The sequence below is a fragment of the Salmo salar genome, chromosome ssa15 (assembly GCF_905237065.1).
Source record: "Salmo salar chromosome ssa15, Ssal_v3.1, whole genome shotgun sequence".
Taxonomy (NCBI): Eukaryota; Metazoa; Chordata; class Actinopteri; order Salmoniformes; family Salmonidae; genus Salmo; species Salmo salar.
In genome coordinates, this window is record NC_059456.1 from 53,462,918 (window position 1) to 53,483,640 (window position 20,723).

The 20,723-nt window shown below is 44.4% G+C and overlaps 2 protein-coding genes across 3 annotated transcripts; one reads left to right on the forward strand and one right to left on the reverse strand.

Annotated features, from left to right (window-relative positions):
* The first annotated feature begins 229 nt into the window (after positions 1-229).
* Positions 230-7,929, forward strand: LOC106571576 (N-alpha-acetyltransferase 30). Its single transcript, XM_014144802.2, has 4 exons — positions 230-1,301; positions 2,967-3,090; positions 3,275-3,330; positions 3,884-7,929. Exons 1-4 carry the CDS (start codon positions 447-449, stop codon positions 4,019-4,021), a joined length of 1,173 nt encoding a protein of 390 aa, XP_014000277.1. The 5' UTR covers positions 230-446; the 3' UTR covers positions 4,022-7,929.
* Positions 7,930-8,013: 84 nt separating this feature from the next.
* Positions 8,014-20,195, reverse strand: LOC106571575 (armadillo-like helical domain-containing protein 4). 2 transcript variants are annotated; one of them, XM_014144801.2, is made up of 8 exons: positions 19,945-20,195; positions 15,317-16,518; positions 12,232-12,618; positions 11,703-11,858; positions 11,425-11,583; positions 11,168-11,199; positions 10,147-10,281; positions 8,014-9,857 (listed from the first exon to the last, which is right to left on the reverse strand). In XM_014144801.2, exons 2-8 carry the CDS (start codon positions 16,401-16,403, stop codon positions 9,783-9,785), a joined length of 2,031 nt encoding a protein of 676 aa, XP_014000276.1. In that variant the 5' UTR covers positions 16,404-16,518; positions 19,945-20,195; the 3' UTR covers positions 8,014-9,782. The 2 variants fall into 2 exon arrangements, with proteins under 2 accessions (XP_014000276.1, XP_014000275.1); XM_014144800.2 differs by having other exon boundaries at positions 10,132-10,281.
* Positions 20,196-20,723: the final 528 nt, after the last annotated feature.

Genomic DNA, 20,723 nt, shown 5'->3' on the forward strand with positions numbered 1-20,723 from the left:
CTTTTCAGACTCTCTAGCAGTTTCAAACAAAACCTCAGTTTCCACCATCTTCTAACTGAGGCAGCACTGTCTTCTGACGTTACCCCATTAAAGTTGACATTTAAAATGGTTACGGTTAGGGTTACGGTTAAGGTCAGTGTTTAGGGCATGAACGTCCCAGGGATTCCATATAGCACTAACCGTTATGATTCCCATGACTGTCGTAAAGCACCACCCTCTTTCAGCTGCAATGGCATTTGCTGCGACAGTACTTTCCGGCAGCGGTGAAACCGAGGAGAAAGCAACGATAGGCGTCGGAAGTAAAACAGAAATAGTTTCTGAAACCCTCGTATTTGCACAATTACCGCATAAGGGAAGTGAGCTTCGTTTATAAACCCTTTCACCTTGTAGATGAAACTTTATTTAGCGTTTTTTTTAAACGTGTATCGCCCCCTTGATGAAGTGGGATGGCTGCAGTGCCGACTGGGCCTAGCAGCGCATTGCCAGCATCCCCGGCTGAAATTATTCCCTTCCCCGGGGATGGGAGTTTCGAACCTGGGCAAGGGGAGCAGTCCAGTTGCGGTCGGGAGGGCTCTGTAGCCTCTGGGGCTAGACAGGACCAGCAGGTCAGCGAGGACAAACGGTCAAGTAAGAAAAAACAGAAAAACATGCTATCCCATGCTAACCCGGCTGCGCTACACCTCAAAACGCAAGCCCTGCAAGAACAGAAAATGAACGGCTTGGTCAGTCCGTTGGAAAATCGACCCAAAAATCTGAGAACGTCCACGGAGTACTGTGACAACAGCAGTTTTGGAGACGACCCGAGCGACAAAAACAATAGCGACCATTGCTGCCAACATGAGGACCACAGTCCGTGTTCGAAAGGCAGCCACCCTCACTTGAACAACAATAGCATGAACGGTATGCTGACTATCACAAGAACTGAGGCTATCCAAAGCCACCCTGTAACGGGAGACAGCCCCGGTGGTAACGTTAGGAAAGGGGAATGCGACCCCACGGAAGCCCCTCGTCCACCGAGCCAGCAGTCCCCAGACTGCGAAGGCCCCGGTGAGCCCCGGGCTGGAGTAGAGAGTGAACCGAACGCCTCATACCAGCCGCCGGTGTCAGAACTAGCGAGGCTGGATCTGAACTGCTCGCCTTGCCGAGGAGAGGAAGAGAGCCAAGGGATTCATTATGTCCGCTACGAATCCGAGTTACAGATGCCAGGAATCATGAGGTTGATCACCAAGGACTTATCTGAGCCCTATTCCATTTATACCTATAGGTACTTCATCCACAACTGGCCGCAGCTCTGCTTTCTGGTGAGTATGACATAATAATTGATTGGATTTATACAGCACTTTTCTAGCAACTGAGGTACTCAAGCGCTTTAGTAGTAAGGGGGAAACTCACCTCATCCACCACCAATGTGCAGCAACCACCTGGGTGATGCACTGTGACCATTTTTGTGTGCAAACACTCACCATACATCAGCTATCAGGTGGAGAGGTGAGGAATGATATGGCAATTAGGAATAGGGCCAGGTTGGGAATTTAGCCATGACACAGGGTTTAAGAGCCTCTTAAGATAAGTGCCATGGGAATTCTTATTACCACAGAGAGTTAGGACACCTGTTTAACGTCCCATCAGAAAGGCCGCACCCTACGCAGGGCAATGTCCCCTTCACTGCTCGGTGGGCATTGGGATCTCCTTAGAACAGAGGGAAGAGTGCCCCCTGCTGGCCCTCCAACACCACTTCCAGCAGCATCTTGTCTCCCATCCAGGGACCAACCCTGCTTAGTTTCAGAGGCAAGCCAGCAGTGGTATGCAGGGTGGTATGCTGCTGACAAGACACTATCTATAGCCCTCAAACTCAACTCTGGACCACTGCATTTTTTTTCATTGTTCCCTTCTAATCAGGGACTGATTTAGACCTGCGACACCAGGTGTGTGCAAATCATTATCAGGTTGAACAGAACCAGCAGGCTCCGGGCCTCGTAGGGTAAGAGTTGAATTCCCCTGACCTATAGTAAAACACCTTCATGACTTGACTTAGGTGTGGTTGGGTAACATTAGCTAAATAAACAGGCCAGTAGTGTCCCATAGCACAGTTCTGATGTAGGCCTATTGTTACTGCGTCTGCTTCTGTTGTGTTATTATCCTGTCGGTCAGTAATCTAATCCTGCTCATTCGACATTCCTAAAGTTCCAGGTAAGTTGTAGGCTTCTCTGTAGGTGGATCCAGACCAGTGTCATATAGGCTAACTGAGAAGAGTAGCCCTTCCACCCTCCTCCCTCCTTGTTGTGTTATCTGACAGTGAAACTTGAGTTTGTTTTTAGGTTGAACTAAAAGGGCTGGTGGGTTAGGCCTAGGGTTGGTTCGGGTGTGACTTCTAGTGTAAACGTCCACTATATCTAATAATCTCGAGGTGTGTCCCACAGCTACAGTTGAACATGATGTGGCACTTATGTACACACACACACACACACACACACACACACACACACACACACACACACACACAAATCCCATTTGACAGCCTTGGGACTTCTTATAAATAGTGTTGGAGCCTCAGATGCTTTCTGACATGTGGAACACTTGCCTGTCTCTTTCAAGTCATTCACTTTTCTAGTCTTGTTTAATTTGTTTTAATTTGGTGTTTTGAGGTGAACTCTTGGATAATTCAAAACCATTTTAGGTCCATGAATTCAGAAATGTGTTGTTGATCTGTCTCCCTCTCCGTAGAGGAATTAGCCATTGTCATCATTGTAACCATGCTCGTTTATATTCAGCATGATTTCCCAGTCTACTGCCGTCAGTGAACTCTAGGAAGGAGGAAATGCCATGTGCAGTGTAATCAAACCTAGAGGTCAGGGTAGATGTGTTCTGGATGCTCATTGGCTAGAAGCATAGGTTTTGTTGGGTCAAAAGAAAGATTTAAAAACTTTAGAATTAGACACAGCACAAACATGTTTGTTCATTTCCAGGCCATGGTGGAGCAGGAGTGTGTGGGGGGCATTGTGTGCAAGCTGGACATGCACAAGAAGATGTTTCGTCGTGGCTACATCGCCATGCTGGCTGTGGACTCCAAACACCGGAGGAAAAGCATTGGTGAGAACGGGCGCGCTCTTTGTCGTTATCTCACGGCGACCTATCACATCTTATTAACAGTCATTTTCGCAATAATACTTTTTAAAAACATTTTTTTATCTCAAAGTGCTTTATCAATTCCATTTTCTCTCTGCAAACTTGTACATGTGCAATCCCACTGAAGTAATTGTCTGTGTTTTTTCAGGTACTAACCTAGTGAAGAAGGCCATCTATTCCATGGTAGAGGGGGACTGTGATGAGGTAAGAAGATTGGTACTGGCTGTCTGATGATGTCCCAAGGCCCTGTTGTCCATCTGGGTCCTTCACTCAGTTAGTGACCCTGACTGCACTGGTACTGATGGATTAAAGGCACAAATGTGGATTCAAACCACCACAAAGTGGTCACCTGACACTTTTGTTGTGAACAGCTGAGTGATGGGGGAGTTTATCTAAGCTTATTAGGCATTTATAAGTTATTCTTCAATAATCGTTGACGATAGCTATGCATTCATTTTAAAGTCCAAAAATGTATGTAGAAATACTAAATTACCCATTTAACCTGATATTGTATATCCAGACCAGAACAGAAAACAAAAAACAGCTCTAGTGAATACAATGGATAGAATAGAAAAATAACTTGTGCACATCTTTCTTATAAAATTCACACAAAATCACTCATCCCATATTTTAATGTTTTAATGTTGTTTCTCTTATGACAAAAACAAACAAAGCAAAATCATCCAAACACTGCTTGTATTGCTTCATATCTGACAAGCTCTATTTCCTTCTCTCTCCTTCTCTCTCCCTCTCTCAGGTGGTTCTGGAGACTGAGATCACTAACAAGTCAGCTCTGAAGCTGTATGAGAACCTGGGTTTTGTCCGAGACAAGCGGCTCTTCAGATATTACCTGAACGGTGTGGACGCGCTGAGGCTCAAACTCTGGCTCCGCTAGAGAGAGGAGGACCAACTCCACAGTCTCAGTCACACACATACACCCTTATGCACATGCACGCATATTCACATACATATGCATACACATAGGCACACGCACACTACCCCATCAGACATACACGCCTCCTTTTTTGATCCTCGACATCTTGGATAATGGCTCTTTTGGTCAAGGCTGCACTGAAAGGACAGACAGAAATCCCACCAAATGTTTTTATGAAGAGACCCCTGTCGCCTTAGCTATAGGACCCTGTGAGAGGGGGGAGGGATGTGTGATGTGGTCTGATGACCTTTAGCCTCTAAACTTTGACCCCCCCCCCCCAACGGAGCAGTGTGTGAGGCATGAGGTCAAGTCAGTACCCACAAACCCCCGGAGGGCAACTCATCACATTGAGTCATCCACCAGAATGCAGGAAAGAATAAGAAGAAGTGGGGGAAAAAAGAATAAACGGAGGGTGAAAATAAGGAAGTGGGGGGGGGCAGACTCAAGAAATATTTGTCAAGGTTTTTTTTGCATTTCTTTTTTAATCTCATGAGTCAACAGGGGGTTGGAAAAGCTATAGTGTGTGTGTTTGTTTTGCCTAGTGGATTTGGAAAAGTGAGTGTTCAGGCTATTTCTTGTATGCACGTGTAAGGGATGTGGCTGGTGTGACTGGGTGTGAGTGTTTGTGAAGTTGTGTAGTGCTTGGTGGGAATCCTGAGTTGTGTGTGTGTTTCTCCCCCTGTCTGTCTTTTTGTTGCCCCCTACGGTGTGAGATGATCACGCCGATTGCTTTGCTTGCTGTTCATTTTCACCCCCAGACAAAGAGCTGGAGCCTGTAAAGATATGCATGCATTCATTTTAACACAAGTGGCGGATGAGTGTGTGTTGAATAACACTGAGCATTGCCCAGTTCCAAACAGAACCATAGTCCTAACTCCTAGGCACATGTAGATCTGAAAGGACTGGATAGGTGTAAGCAGTATGGTGCAAATTCTTCCTGGCCTATCAGAGGGCAAGGTGGAGCTATAACCATTTTAGTCATTCCTATCCAATCATTTTAGACATATATGAAGTGCTTAGTGGAGGAGGGGCTGTTTTGAGATTGGGCCTTTTTGCAGATCAAAGCAAATTTTCACCAAATGCACTTCCAGCCACTGGAACACTGCTGAAGAACCTTTAGAAGGAGAGAATTCAGTTTAATTCAAAATAGTTATTGACAAAGGAGTCGTTTTAGGTGTGGGAGAGAAAACTATTCCATTATTGCAGTTTGTTCATTCAGATTCCTCCTAACTTGTAGACTCTGGTTCCATGTACCACTCTGTCTTTCAATCAATCTTCGTCACAGTTGTCTGTCTGAATGAACCCCATCCAGAGCACCAGAGTCCTGTTTCAGCATGGCAAAGAGTCAGGCTGGAGTAGTAATATTAAACATGCTGGACCCCTGTTGGCTTCGCTGTGTGTTTTGAGTATGCTCACCTTTGGTTCACCTCTGGTAAAAGAGGGCAGAAGTATTGTTAGCAGTTTTATAAATCAGCATTTTGCTTTCTGAGTTTGTTTAGATTCCTTACTATACACTCTTACACTCGCTTACTTTCCCTTTGTGTCCGAGCCTTTGTGTGCACTTCCCAGGGACCCTACTCTGATGCAGATCACTCCCCAGTAACATCTTAGATCTCCACTGTCCTCCTGGGAAAGACTAACGCACCAGGCGTTTCCTATCCACTCGAATTATGGCCAAGAAAATATGCATTTGTGGCTGCTTTAAAAAATTGAAAAAAATAAATATATATACATTGTTTTTTCTTCCCAGAGTACATGAACAAAGGTCAGATGCACTTTGTTTGGCTATTGCTGCAGTGAGCATGTGCGTGTGAAAGAGTTACGTGTGTTTTGACAGATTGGTATGGAATCGGTTCTGTTCAGACTCCCACTTCGCCCATTCCCATTTAAGTCCTCCAGATAGCCCTACAGTATAGTGAAGACACGGACCCCGGGACCTAGTACTGAGCAGCAGTAGGAACTGAAGAGCTGAATCATGTCCTAGCAGAGACACTACTGTTCTGTACCGCTGAGCTGTGATGCTGTCACAAAGGCCAAGAGGGAGCAGCTATCTAGTATCTACCCATGATGTGTTCTATGGTATACATTGGCATACACAAGTCATTTTGGGCCAGGTTTACTCAGTGTTTGCATCTGCTATTTTACATCTGGTATAAAAACATGCAAACAGGAACTGTTACCCGAGGTCTTTGTCGAAATAGGCCGGTCTGCTATTCAACTGGCTACGATTGCGGAATGGGAAGTAAGAAAGGATGTAAACCGACGGACTAACCACCCAAACATCATCTTGTGTGTGTTACAAAATACAGATCAGATGACCTTTTTTTTCTCCATTTTTAATTGCAGATTTGTATACGAGTGTTGGTTCTCTATTGATTTGATATTTGAGAGCAACTTATTGTGAATTGTGTTTTTTGAGGGATTGATTGACTGGGTTTTCTGTTTCTTTTTCTCGGCTCATTTATTTTGACCGATCCAGAGGTGTATATTGGACAGCGATGATGTCATTAGAGATCCAGAAGCACAGATGGGAGCTAGGTTAACTGTTCCAGAGCTAAACTGCTTCGAACTGTTCCCATGGCGCTCTGTTCCATTCACTGGGAAGACTTCCATTTGGCTCCCTGTGTAGAATCTTGACTCTTTCTGACATCACTCTGATCCTGTTATATACTAGAGGTGTGAGGCTCGCTCCTGTCCTATTTTCAAATGAAATGGGTCTTTTTAATTTGGTCCGACCCTCGCTCCTCATTCTCATGGAACGGGTCTTTTATTTCCCCCCTACTTTTTAACATTGTTAACCCCTGGCAGTGCCAGTAGGAACCGTGGGCATTCTAGCATTCCATGATAGACCAGACCGCTCCGCTTTGACCATCAACACCAGAGGTCTGTTCAGGAGGGTGCCCTTTTACAGAAGGCTCATATAAAAATGTTTTGTCTAGATCCAATCTGATTCTCGGTCTTGTAGAATTGGGAATTGTGTCGGCTCTATTCATTACATTTCTAGCTGCAACGTTCTGAATGTTGCACCTCATTGAATAAACTCCAGTTGAAGGGCTTCCTCAGCAGTCTGTCATTGGTCATTTCTATAGTCCTTGATATATCTATTTAATGTACATCTAATGCTCTGGTCTGTTTCGACAAAGGAGTGGTCTAAAGAAGAAACAGACGCTTCCAGACTAGCTGATACCTTCCCATCCCGTATGTCTTCATATGAAATCAATAAATGGTTTTCACTCCAGAGAAATCAAGTTGCCAAACCAGTTTAGGGTCTAAGGATTTCACAAAGGCCCCTTAACTGGTCCTGGAGGACTACCGTCCCACCGGTTGCCTAGCTACCCTTCATCCCAGAGCCCACCCACTCCTCTCCCATCTCATTGGATGAGAGCGAGAGTTGTCAAGCTTTTTATTGGATGTTCCACTCTGTTTATATCTGCAGCAACTGGCCTGTTGATAAGATAGTCCACATAGGACTGGAGTTGAGCTGCTCCTCTTGCTAGAATTTCCCTTTAGGCACACCTATCTAGGATCAGCTTACCCTTTCCAAATCCTAACCTTCACCATTAGGGACGGGGGATGAAAACTGACCATAGCTCAGTGGGCATATATTCTAGGCACCCCACACACTGTGCCCCTGCAGGACCAGCTAAAGGGAGGCTACATTTGTTTTTTGGGGTGACCAGCCCTGGCCCCCTCCGATCTGTAAGATGTGCTAAGGGAAGAGAGAAGTTGTTTGTTGTTGTTGCTGCATTTCAGAGTTCTCTTCCCCTGTCGCCTCTTTTTTGTTTTTTTTCTGAAAGTGTCCGACGATATCTTTTTATTTAATGTGGAAAAAGAAAACAGAAATAAATTATTAGATTTTTTTAATGCTGTAAGGTGGATTGTCATGGTTGACTTTTGGATCTCTGGTGGTTCTCTTTCTTCCATAGAATGCAAACAGAACAATTGAAACATTATAAAATAATGCAATGTTTTATTATGTATCATGTAATTCTTTCATGAGGCATTTTTGTCTTCCAACTGAATTTTCAGCATTAAGTGTTTAGCAATAGAAACAAAATAAGGAACCCTTCCCAAACAGAGATTTATTGGTAAATACTTCACATTTGATATCTATAGAAAGAAAGACAAATGTTGACATAATTTTACAGAACCCATATGATACAGTATTATTGCATATTCACAGGCTTATCTCAAGCAACCTACCAGGAGACGGTCACACGAAATGACACATTTCACAGACTTGAAATGAGTGACTACTATAACAATGCAAGATTACTTAGATACATTGAATTTGATTTTTGAAAACACCTTTGTGATATTTAGTGCTTAAAGGCAGACAGTTTAGATGCATCAACCATAGAACTAAATAAAGATATGATTTTTGGATCCCAATGGCATCAACGCTGTAGCGGAAAGCGTCAGAGGGGCTGCTAGGCTCAGCATCCCCGAGTTTTGGCTTTCACCTGACTTTTTTTCGTCATGATTCTTGTTCTTGAGGCAGCTTTACAGAGTGGTCACTAGCTGGCACAGCCACAAAGTCCTGAAATCAGATTTTTAACCTAACCTTAACCACACTGCTAACCCTAATGCCTAACCTTAAATCTAAAGCTACGTTTTGTTTTCATACATTTTTACAATAGCCAATTTTGACTTTGAAGCTGGTCCATCTAGCGGAAATCGCTCCGTTCTGCCTCAAGGGCAAGATTCATGACAAACGTCAACCTGCTGTCCTTTCAGGTACCAGTGCAAATTAACAACATTCTATTCCTACACTGTTTGGAGAAACAACAGTACAGGACAGAAGCTGATGTGGATGTAATGACTCCAAATGACTTGGGCTTTCTGTAGAGTAATGGACTATTAAATGGGAAATGATATAGAGATTATTAATTAATTATTAGCCTTGTATATACGGTTATGAAAAAGGTTGCTTGCCATGCACTGGAGGAAAAACCTAACGTTGTCAGGAAGAGCAACGAGGAAAAATATCAGTATACTGTACACACACACAGAGCTGGTTCCTGCTGCATGCTTTCAAATAGGATGATGACATGCCTTTGGCCTTCAACACTCGACAAGGTTGAATCAAAGAACCGCTGTCAGTATTTTCAATACATATTTACTTAATGCAACTGGTGCCAAGAGCTTATGTTTTTTTTTCTTCCAGTGTCTATGATGTGCTATGAACAATATAGTATGTGGCAATCTTACTCCAGTAAGTGGATCTCTATAGTCTGAAGTGGCTTCCTTCCTAAAATGACTTCCTAAATGTAGGAAAGGAGATGAGAGGAAGCCACTTTAGACTATTGAAAAGTAACCCTGCTAAGCTTTATAAACTGAGAGCCTATTGTATGCCATGTAGGTGTCCCCTCTAGCGTTTTAATTACAGAGCCAGTCATTGAAAAAAAAAGAAGAGGCATCAGCACACTGACATCCCTTTATGCAGTGTGTTTAAAAGGATCTCAAACTGGTTTGCGCTCAACACACTGTGGATCATACAAGAATGTCAATATCCTGGGGTCTCTTCAAATTTTCTATAATTTTCCCTCTGTGCACCTGTAGCTACGTAGGTGTGCAAACATTCAACCGTGTTTTACATGTCAAAAACCCATCCGTCTGTCGGTTGTACTTCCACTTCCCCCATTGTCTCATAGCCAGGCGGCCCATAGTGATTGGCGATGTGGTAGTCATGGAGATGTGATGCACAGGGCTGTGGGAGGGATCAGAACTCATCCTCAGAGCTGTCAGCCAATAGCATGGCTTGGTCCTGCCCGTTGCTGCTTGGCTCCCTGGGTTGCTGGAGATGAAACGGACAGATGGCAAAACCCAAAAGTCAGGACATTCATTACATGGAGGTAAAGGTTGTATACAGCTCAATAAGTCCAAAGTATCTTCCTCTCCGTCTCCTTTCCTCATCTGCACTGATGTGATAGAAACTCCAATCAGTGCAGATGAAGGTGAGGAGATGAGGTAAGGAAGCCACTTTAGACTGTTAATGCCAATTTCTACCGTAAGCTGATTTGTGGATCCTTATTTAATAGTGTAGCGCTAGTAAGCGTATTCCTATTAACCTCAGTGTGTCTGACCTTCCTCCTGCGCTGGTGTTTGAAGCTGTTCCTCTTACGGTGGATCATCCTGATGCTGTAGAGGGCCCCAACGATAAGCAGGGCCCCTGCGATGCCAATGCCCACCGGGGCCAACATCCCAGACACATACCCTGCCTGGAGGGAGAGGGGACATGGTTGGGGCATGGGTAAAAGAGGGGCCACACACAGGAGAGACAGACGAGACAACGAGTAGTGTCTTAGAGAAAACTCTTTCAGTAGATGTTTTACATGTTGTTTTTTTGACTAACTAAACTAAATAGCCAAACGGCCTGAAGGACCACACTTTCTATCCTTTATTTTATAATGGAGGATAGTATGGTTCCATCAGGGGAATTTAGCTGAATGCGGTGCAACTCCATAGGAGTCAAGGTCGCTACGTCCACGTCAGAGGAACATAGCAGGGGTGAAATTTACTGTAGGGTGCAACTCCATTCGATATGATGTCTGGCTCTGTTCACGCCAGAGGAATTGAGCAGGAATTAATGAGCACACGGTTATTGCGTTTTGGTTTTCGTGTGTTGCACTTGCACCCAGAGGCATCTATGAATCACGTGATGAGGCATAGTATTGAGGTCAAATGGAAGAACCAAGGACACGGATGGTTCCTGATGTTGTGAAATTCTCTCTGGTGTTTACAGAACAACTAGTGCTCTGAGATTAGGATATCAGGATTCAAGGATGCTGTGAGATTAGGATATCAGAACCTGTTTAGACAAAGCACTTGTAACAGTTGAGCAAAGGATTGCAATATATGGGAAAATGAATGGCTTCATTATTGCTGTTATGAGTGAATGATGCATGGAATGCTAAGGCATAAATGTATGAAGCAGACTATTCTTATTTTCAGTGTACAGTATGTACTATAGTTCTGTGCTGTACTTGTCTATAAATGTTATGTATTATGTCATGTTTTGTGTGGACCCCAGGAAGAGTAGCTGATCCATTAGAATTAGCTAATAGTGATCCTAATTTAAAAAATACCATTAGGGGGCAGTCTTACCTTTTCTCTGATCAGTTCCACCCATCTACGCACTGAAAAAGAGGAAGAGTGGCTTTGAAGCATATTGAATCCACACAAGGGATTTTTACCCACCATTTCAATTATACTTACACAATGGATTTTTACCCACTATTTCAATTACACTTCTCTCCTAATTGAAAATATTTACCTCATATTTGATCGACCACAAAGAGCCAAAGTCAGTTTTACATGTGCATGAACGCATGTGTGTGTGTGTTTTTTGAGTATCCTCTCACTCAGGCCCTGATTGCGCTGCACCCAGACAGGGGGTGGGGGGATGAGGCTGTAGGGAGGTCGGGTGGGGGCTGGGATGGGGGTCTCATTCAGGTCCTCTTCGCTGTCCTCTTCCTCTGACTCCTCCGTGTTCTCATCCTCCTCATCCTCCTCTGGCTCCTCTACAGGAAGGAAGGAAAACAACTAATGCAACTTCCTGTAAATTTGAACTTTCATCCTTACACTGTGAAAACAATGTGTACATTTGTGTATTATGTGTGTGTATTACTGTGACACCTACCTTCAGACTCCAGTTCCTCCAGACCTGATTTGGCTGCAGGCAGTTTGGTTGTCTTGGTGACCATTGTCATGGTGATCTGCTGGGAGGTGGTGCTTATAGGATTGGGTTCGGATGTTGGCGCGGTTTCCTTTGGGTTCTGTATGGTCTCACCGCCATCTAAATATAACCATCACAGTGGGATCATTATAGTAGATATAGTGAAGTCTAACATCAACAACTATCCCTTTTGTAAAAAAAAAAAAAGAAGAGACGTGATAATGTCTCAATGTAATGAAGTTGTGAAATTATTTGTATATTCTAATACAATCTATTTTTGGGCTTAATTGTGGTCAATTTGCTGTGTAAAATTATTATTATTTTCTGGCCATTCACTGTAACAAAAATCGTCCCGCGGCTGAATCTAGTTGCCTACCCCTGCTTTAGACACTATTCTAGAAACTTCTAGATCTGAACAGATCGGATGACTGTAAGCAATATGGTGGAAAGATAAAGCGGACGAATGGAAGAGTGTGGAAGAATGAACTCTCACCTGTGTCAGACTGGTGTACTAGCTGTTCTGCCTCTGAAGGGGGCTGGTCTATGGGTGAACCAGAGGGGCTGATGGGCTCAGAGATTTCAGCCCCGGATGTCTGCCATGGCGACGTCCAATCTGGTAGCACTGGGGACGGGACACGGGATGGCCCTGTGTCATCTGTATCCACAGTGACCACCTGGTCAAGATCCGCCTCTGACAGCAGCATCCCCGTGGTAACCATGGTGACAGACGGCTGTGAGTTGTCAGGCGAGAGAGTGGCCGCTGCTATCCCCGCCCCTTCGGGTGTGACATCAAAGGGCTCAAAGATGAGAGGGAGGTCCTCCGAGGACATCGTGCCCTCTGTGGCCGCGTCCTGCAAGGGAGGGGCACTGGCATCCATGGCTGTTTGTAAAATACACACACACATACACCAAAATATGTTGGGTCAGGACTCACTGATTGTCCATAGGCAATTCCTACTGGTTTAGTGACTACAAGAGATCAGCTTGTGGCTAGAAACATTGTGGAATGTGTACTGGTGACAGTAGATCAGTTTTAGGCCCACAACTCTGATTCCAGTTCTCAACTACATTCTAACTGCTCTGACAAATAAAATAAAAATACATAAATCACATATCATAACCATGGGTTACCATATGGTGTTCAAGTATTCATGATCAGTGCAGCTTTCTGGGACAGGTTATTCTTATACAGTAACTTTTGATTTACTCACCTACTTTTCTATAGAGCTGATGAAGGTTCAATCGAAATGTTTCTTTCTGCATCTCTTTCCGGCATGTACAGTGCATTCGGAATGTATTCAGACCCCTTGACTTTATCTACATTTTGTTACGTTACAGCCTTGTTCTAAAATGGATTTAAAAAGAAAATCTACACACAATACCCCATAATGACAAACGAAAGCTGCTTAAACTAAAAACTGATATCACATTTACATAAGTATTCAGATCCTATACTCAGTACTTTGTTGAGGCACCTTTGGCAGAGATTACAGCCTTGAGTCTTCTTGGGTATGACGCTACAAGCTTGACACACCTGTATTTGGGGAGTTTCTCACATTCTTCTCTGTAGATCCTCTCAAGCTCTGTCAGGTTGGATGGGGAGCGTCGCTGCACAGCTATTTTCAGGTCTCTCCAGAGATGTTAGATCGGGTTCAAGTCCGAGCTCTGGCTGGGCCACTCAGGACTTGTCCCGAAGCCACTCCTGCGTTGTCTTGGCTGTTTGCTTAGGGTCGTTGTCCTGTTGGAAGATGAACCTTCGTCCAAGTCTGAGGTCCTGTGCGCTCTGGAGCAGGTTTTCATCAAGGATCTCTTTGTACCTTGCTCTGTTTATCTTTCCCTCGATCCTGACTAGTCTCCCAGTCCCTGCCGCTGAAAAACATCCCCATATCATGATTCTGCCACCACAATGCTTCACCATAAGGATGGTGCCAGGTTTCCTCCAGATGTGACGCTTAGCATTCAGGCCAAAGTGTTCAATCTTGGTTTCATCAGACCAGAGAATCTTGTTTCTCATGGTCTGAGAGTCCTTTAGGTGCCTTTTGGCAAACTCCACACGTGCTGTCATGTGCCTTTACTAAGGAGTGTCTTCCGTCTGGCCACATCTACCATAAAGGCCTGATTGGTGGCGTGCTGCAGAGATGGTTGTCCTTCTGGAACTTCTCCCATCTCCATAGAGGAATTCTGGAGCTCTGTCAGAGTGACCATCGGGTTCTTGGTCACCTCCCTGACCTAGGCTCTTCTCCTTGGCCGGGCAGCCAGCTCTAGGAAGAGTCTTGGTGGTTCTAAACTTCTTCCATTTTAGAATGATGGAGGCCACTGTGTTCTTGGGGACCTTCAATACTGCAGAAATGTTTTGGTACTCTTACCCAGATCTGTGCCTTGACACAATCCTGTCTCGGAGCTCTATGGACAATTCCTTCGACCTCATGTCTTGGTTTTTGCATTGACATGCACTGTCAACTGTGGGACCTTATATAGACAGGTGTGTGCCTTTCCAAATCATGTCTAATCAATTGAATTGACCACAGGTGGACTCCCATCAAGTTGTAGAAACATCTCAAGGATGATCAATGGAAACAGGATGCACCTGAGCTCAATTTCGAGTCTTATAGCGAAGGGTCTGAATACTTATGAAAATAAGATACATTTCTAAAAACCTGTTTTCGCTTTGTCATTATTGTGTACCGATTTTTTTTATTTAATCCATTCTAGAATAAGGCTGTAACGTAACAAAATGTGGAAAAGGGGAGGGGTCTGAAATCTTTCTGAATGCACTGTACATATTGGCTCAGACTGACTCCTCTAATCCACTAGTCTACTGCATCACACAGTAATAACCTGCCTGGCTGACCCTGCCTAGGTATTTACTGTTCCGCTCAGAGGGGGAGAGAGAGAGAGAGGGGGGGGGGAGGGAGAGAGAGAGAGAGAGAGAGAGAGAGAGAGAGAGAGGGTGAGGGAGGAGCACAGAGAGGGAAGGAAGAAATCTGGATGTTGTGTGAGGAAGAGAGAGAGAGAGAGAGAGCGAGAGAGAGAGAGAGAGAGAGAGAGAGATGGAGGCTGAGTGAATCCCCCAGAGGCTTGTATTACAGTCCCTGTCACTGCTGTCTGCTGGCAGTCATGTGGGTTTATTTCCACAGTCAGAAATAGAAAATAATTAGACTGCTTCCCTGGGTCCCTGCCTGCTATGGTTCAAAGTGAAGCGTGGAAAACCAAGGGGACGCCTCTCCCGTGTCACCCCGATCATCAAAGGAGATCTCTGCTGCTAGACGTGTCACTTTCATTTCCCCTTCTATTTTGAATGAAACCTCATGAAACCCGGCGAAACGCAAAGAGGCAGAAAACTACGGTTTCCTGCCACTGAACCCATGTCATGGAATTCTATGGTGTGACACAATAACAGCCAGAGCAGCACCTTACCTTGTTGTGAGGCAGAGCAAGTCTGTTTGTGTGGGAATGTGCAAAAACTCAACAGAGAATGTCAAGGGAAACTGTAGAGTAGATTAACTCCAGGTGGCCCCCAGTGGCTCTTTAAAATATCCAGTATGTACTAAGTGGAACATAGCATACTGCGTACTCACCCTCATTTCGCTGCAGTGGTTCAGTCCAGAGGCTGTCAGGGTCATCCTGTCTGGAGGATCCTGTCAGGGCCGGTCCAAGGTCGGCCAGGGAGGGGTTTGAGAGAGCAGGCTCTGTCTCTCCACCTTGGTGCCGCGGAGTGGCAGGGCCGGTGGTCTCTAGACCACTAGGGGGCAGCAATGAAGCTTCTCCTCTGGATCCCCATACTGACAGAGGGATGGAGGTCAAAGGTGAGTGTTTAAGGATGCTTTGGGGAGATAAGGAGCTTGATCTGGTCGTCTCTGTCTCCTGGCCCAGAAGAGGAGCTCCGATGTCGGTCAAGCTCTGTCTGAGTTCCCCCTCCTCTCCTCCATGGAGGTCTGGCCTCTCTTCTAGGATGAGGTCTCTCCTCTCCCCAGCTGGGTGCGTCCCTGACTGGCTGTCTGGCTCTGGGTCTCTGGCTGCTGTGGAGGCATCATGTAAAGCAGCTCTAGATGTATTCATGGCCACTGTCATCTGGTGCTTCTCTCCTATGGAAGCTAACATTGCCCCAGTGGTGGTAATAGGTACATTCTCCATGGTTTTCTCTTCGGGCCCTACTCTCATCTCTTTGTCTGTGTAGAGTTCTGGAGCTTCTGCAGGCTGTCTGTGAGTCTCCCCCTCATACAAGCTCTCAGAGGCAGCCCCCGTCTTTGCCTCCCTCCCCTGGCTCTCAGCCCCAGCCACTCCTCGTCCATGACTGTCCCTGTTTCCTACCTGCGTCACTGGCTCTATCCCCCCTGGTTCGCTTCCGTCCACATCTGGGCCAGTGCCTCTCCCTACTCCTACATTCTCTGATAGTTCAGTCCAGCTGCCAGTCATGTGTTCTGCCATCCCATAGGACAGTCTGCCAGGATCAGAGGGCCCAGATTGGACACTTGTTGATATGACACTGGCAGGTGTTGCTGGTGTTAAACAGGGCTCTCCCTCCATTGGCTCTCCAGCTTGTCCATCACAGCCACTGTCCTGTGTGGAGGGTGCGTAGTCGTGGAGGGGTGGGACTGGGGTGCTGTAGACGCAGAGAAAAACCCCTGCCAGAAGGAGGTGATGGAGGGTCACAGAGAAGAGCATCTCTCCAATCTCTCACCACAAAGTAAACATGGAGAAGGAGAGAGGGGTCGCAGTGGCTAGAAGGGAGGGGTCAGGCGACAGGGGCAGGTCACACCCAAATGGTCTGGAGATTCAGCTTAGGAAAGAGAAGGGGTTAAAAACAAAGAGATATATTCAGCTCCTGATAAATGCAATGACTTAGGACTGCTGTGAATATGTGGCACAGTGGCGCAGCGCTATAAGGCACTGCATCTCACTGCTAGAGACGTCGCTACAGACCCTGGTTCGATTCCAGGCTGTATCACAACTGACCGTGATTGGGAGTCCCATAGGGTGGCACACAAGTGGCTCAACATCGCCCGGGGTAGGCCATCATTGTAAATAAGAATTTGTTCTTAACTTACTTGCCTAGTTAAGTAAAGGTTATATTAAACTGGAGCATGTAGATATTGAAGCCAGGTGAATAAAAGAAGGTGTTCGAATTATGACTGAGAGGCACACTGCCCTTATAGGAATAGAGAATTTGTTTGAGAATTTCACCACTCATTTATTGCTGAAGCCTAACCTAAGGTAATTGAGGCTGAGAATTATATGAGCTTTTCTGTCAGCCTTTCCTTTGATGCTGCAGACTGGCAGTTTCTTAAACAGCTTTGTGGAACATTTGGACTATCTCTCTACCCCTTGCTGTTTTCTATCCCTCTCTCTGGCTATTGTGCTTCTAGTCCATTCCTTTCCACACACACGCACACGCACATGCGTGCACACACACACACACACACACACACACACACACACACACACACACACACACACACACACACACACACACACACACACACACACACACACACACACACACACACACACACACACACACACACACACACACACACACACACACACACACACATTCAGTACAGCCTGACACAGCAAACCCCTGCACTTTTAAAATAACTATTATTAGCAGGTTTTCTCTCCAGAACTACTCAGTCTTTTTCAGTTGGACTCTGTCGAATTCGGCAGGTTAATATGTTTAGATAGATAGGCCTAACCCTCACATAACAGTTTCAGTGAGTGCATTTTCATATCAAATGCACCATACAAATAGATACTGTTTGTTTATCGCTTTGGTGCTATTTTCACAAGTATGTGGTGAATTTTCAATACTCTTAGTACAAAACTCCAAAGTAGTAACACTCAAAACTGTTTATTGTGCATTCATTTTGTTAGGAGACATCATTCACCACATAACCATTGATCCAAAATATATGTTTACTTTGAAATACCATGATCACCAAAACACAACATAATGATATCTTCAGTTGCTTTAACAACCAGATAATCCAATAGCAAACAATGCAAGATATATTTTTCAAATGTAATATGCTACAATACTGTAGAGTCAGATTAAGTAATAGTAAAATGTATTTTTGTCATTTCACATCGGTTACACTCACCCCCCTTTTGACCTCCTCCTTTTCCGCAGCAACCAGTGATCCGGGTCACGGCACCAATGTAACAGTATAGCTTCCGTCCCTCTCCTCACCCCTACCTGGGCTCGAACCAGGGACCCTCTGCACACACATCTACAACTGCCTCCCACGAAGCATCGTTACCCATTGCTCCACAAAAGCAGCAACCAGTGATCCGGGTCACGGCACCAATGTAACAGTATAGCTTCCGTCCCTCTCCTCGCCCCTACCTGGGCTCGAACCAGGGACCCTCTGCACACATCGACAACTGCCTTGTAGAGCAAGGGGAACAACTACTTCAAGGTCTCAGAGCAAGTGACGTCACCGATTGAAACGCTATTAGCACGCACCACGCACCACGCTAACTAGCTAGCCATTTCACATCGGTTACACTGACATAGATCTGGATTGATGTCATTTCATGCCTCATCCATGACCTGAAATAGGGTGGTAAACTCATGGGGATGGCAATCATTCATCTTCCACCTGTATTGTAATCATGCATTGTATTTTACCGTATTGTATTGCACTTACAGTGTCTTCAGAAAGAAAATCCCAGCAGCGTTGCAGTTCTTGACACAAACAGGTGCGCCTGGCAACTACTACCATACCCCGTTCAAAGGCACTTAAATCTTTTGTCTTGCCCATTCACCCTCTGAATGGCACACGTACACAATCCATGTCTCAAATTGTCTCAAGGCTTAAAAATCCTTCTTTAACCTGTCTCCTCCCCTTCATCTACACTGATTGAAGTGGATTTAACAAGTGACATTAATAAGGGTACATAGCTCTCACCTGGATTCACCTGGTCAGTCTATGTCATGGAAATAGCAGGTGTTCCTAATGTACATTTTCATTGTGTAGTTCTCAAAATCTGTTGCAGACAAACCAGTTCAAAATCTATAGGTTTACCAAATGGTTACGGGATCATCAATTAAGTGCAGTCAGGTTAAGTAATAGTAAAATGTATTTTAACAAATGAGAAGACAATCATATGAAAAGTAATGTGAGTATTGCATTGTGAAAGGCAACTACTTTATATCACCATGTATTACAATGTTTAACATGTATTTATAGATGAAAAACCGAACAAAATGTGCTTAGAGTTTTAAACAACTATCTTTTTGATGACCTGTTTTGAGTGTGCAAAGCTGTCATCAAGGCAAAAGGTGGCTACTTTGAAAAATATAAAATACTACATTTTGGTTACTACATGATTCCATATGTGTTATTTCCTAGTTTTGATGTCTTCACTATTATTCTACAATGTAGAAAATAGTACAAATAAAGAAAAACCCTTGAATGAGTAGGGGTGTCCATACTTTTGACTGGTAGCATACTTGTGAAAATTGCACCAAAGCCATTGGGGAAAAAACTGTAATACGATTATAATAACAGAAAGAACACGTTCAAATGTGAAGTAATGAAGAGAATAGGACACCACAGTAAAACGTTTAAATGGTACCACACTTCGACGATCTACAAGGGACATTTTTCTAGATTTGAGTTCCCATTGGGTTGCCTGGGAGACACCCTGCTTGCCTCAGCCTCCCTGTATTGCTGCGTGTGTCAGACAGGTATCTCACAGACATCAACATCAAATCCTGACACACACACACACACACACACACACCTAACTCTTACCAAACACCACCGAGCCCTGCTGTGTTGCTCACAAAGATGTCCATCGCTAATCAATGTTAATTAATGCACTCAACAAGAGTCAAGAGAGCAGCCTGCTGCTTGACACCCAGAATACATGTTATGAGCCAATTCTGAGGATTTGAATAGACCTCCGGTAAACAAACATCATCATACAGATGCACGCCACTGCGGCGCAGGCACAATCCGCTTTAGCGTACACATCCCATGCCGAGATCTTAGTAGTCTTCTAGTGCATTCAAATCCGCGTATTCATATGTACGTTTGTGACTATGCAACATAGGCTAGAGTGCTTCTCATCATATCAACGGTTCAATACTGCAGATCATTTTTATATTAAAAATAGATATATACATTAAAATATGTTAGGTAAAATGAAAAGTCTAAGGGCAGATTAAGATGCACGTAGTATAATGCATGGTCCTTACCTGCCAGAGTCGTAGACGGGAATGATGTTTACCTCATTGCAAAGGGCGGTATGTTTTTTCCACCACCCCAAGCTTTCCTTTAAACAATGGGTTGTATATTACAACAGCTTCAATATCATATCAATAAACTGCCAATATCGATCCGGAAGCAAGCTGAAGGAATAGCCTAGTCTTTATTATTGTACTGATCAGCATCAACCAATGTATGCTTCGGAGTGCGTGTGCATGCGCGCGACTGTGGTGCTGAACTGGCAGTGTCTCAATCATGATCTGTGATTGAGCGTGTGGAGAGATATGATGTATGAAGAACGTTCAGTAATATGTCACGTTTAGTGCGTTGAAGAACAGGCAATTGTTTGACTGGTGGATATATATTTTTTTTTTTTCAAATTCTATTTGTAGAACCTCAAGTGTAGTTTTTGTTCGAGGTGGTGCTAAATGGACAGCTCCTTGGATCCTGTGTTGTGCGTCTCTTAGATCGTTACAATTAATACGCTCCTTGAAGATACATGTGACATCTAAACAGTAGCCAAATGTAAGGAAATTGCCTAATTAAAGTGTATCTGTAAAAAAAAAAAAAAAAAATGGTGTCAGACCAACTATCTCTCTACTCAAGGCATAACTTCATGGCAAATAAAAAACACAGAATGTTTCTCTTTTCATCCTTTCATTTCTAGATACTTTGGGCAATATAGGGATAGGCTATGCCATTCATTTCAAGTCCTTTATAGACAGTTCATATTCTCAGTGCATATATGGGCTGTACAATTGCCTTTTAT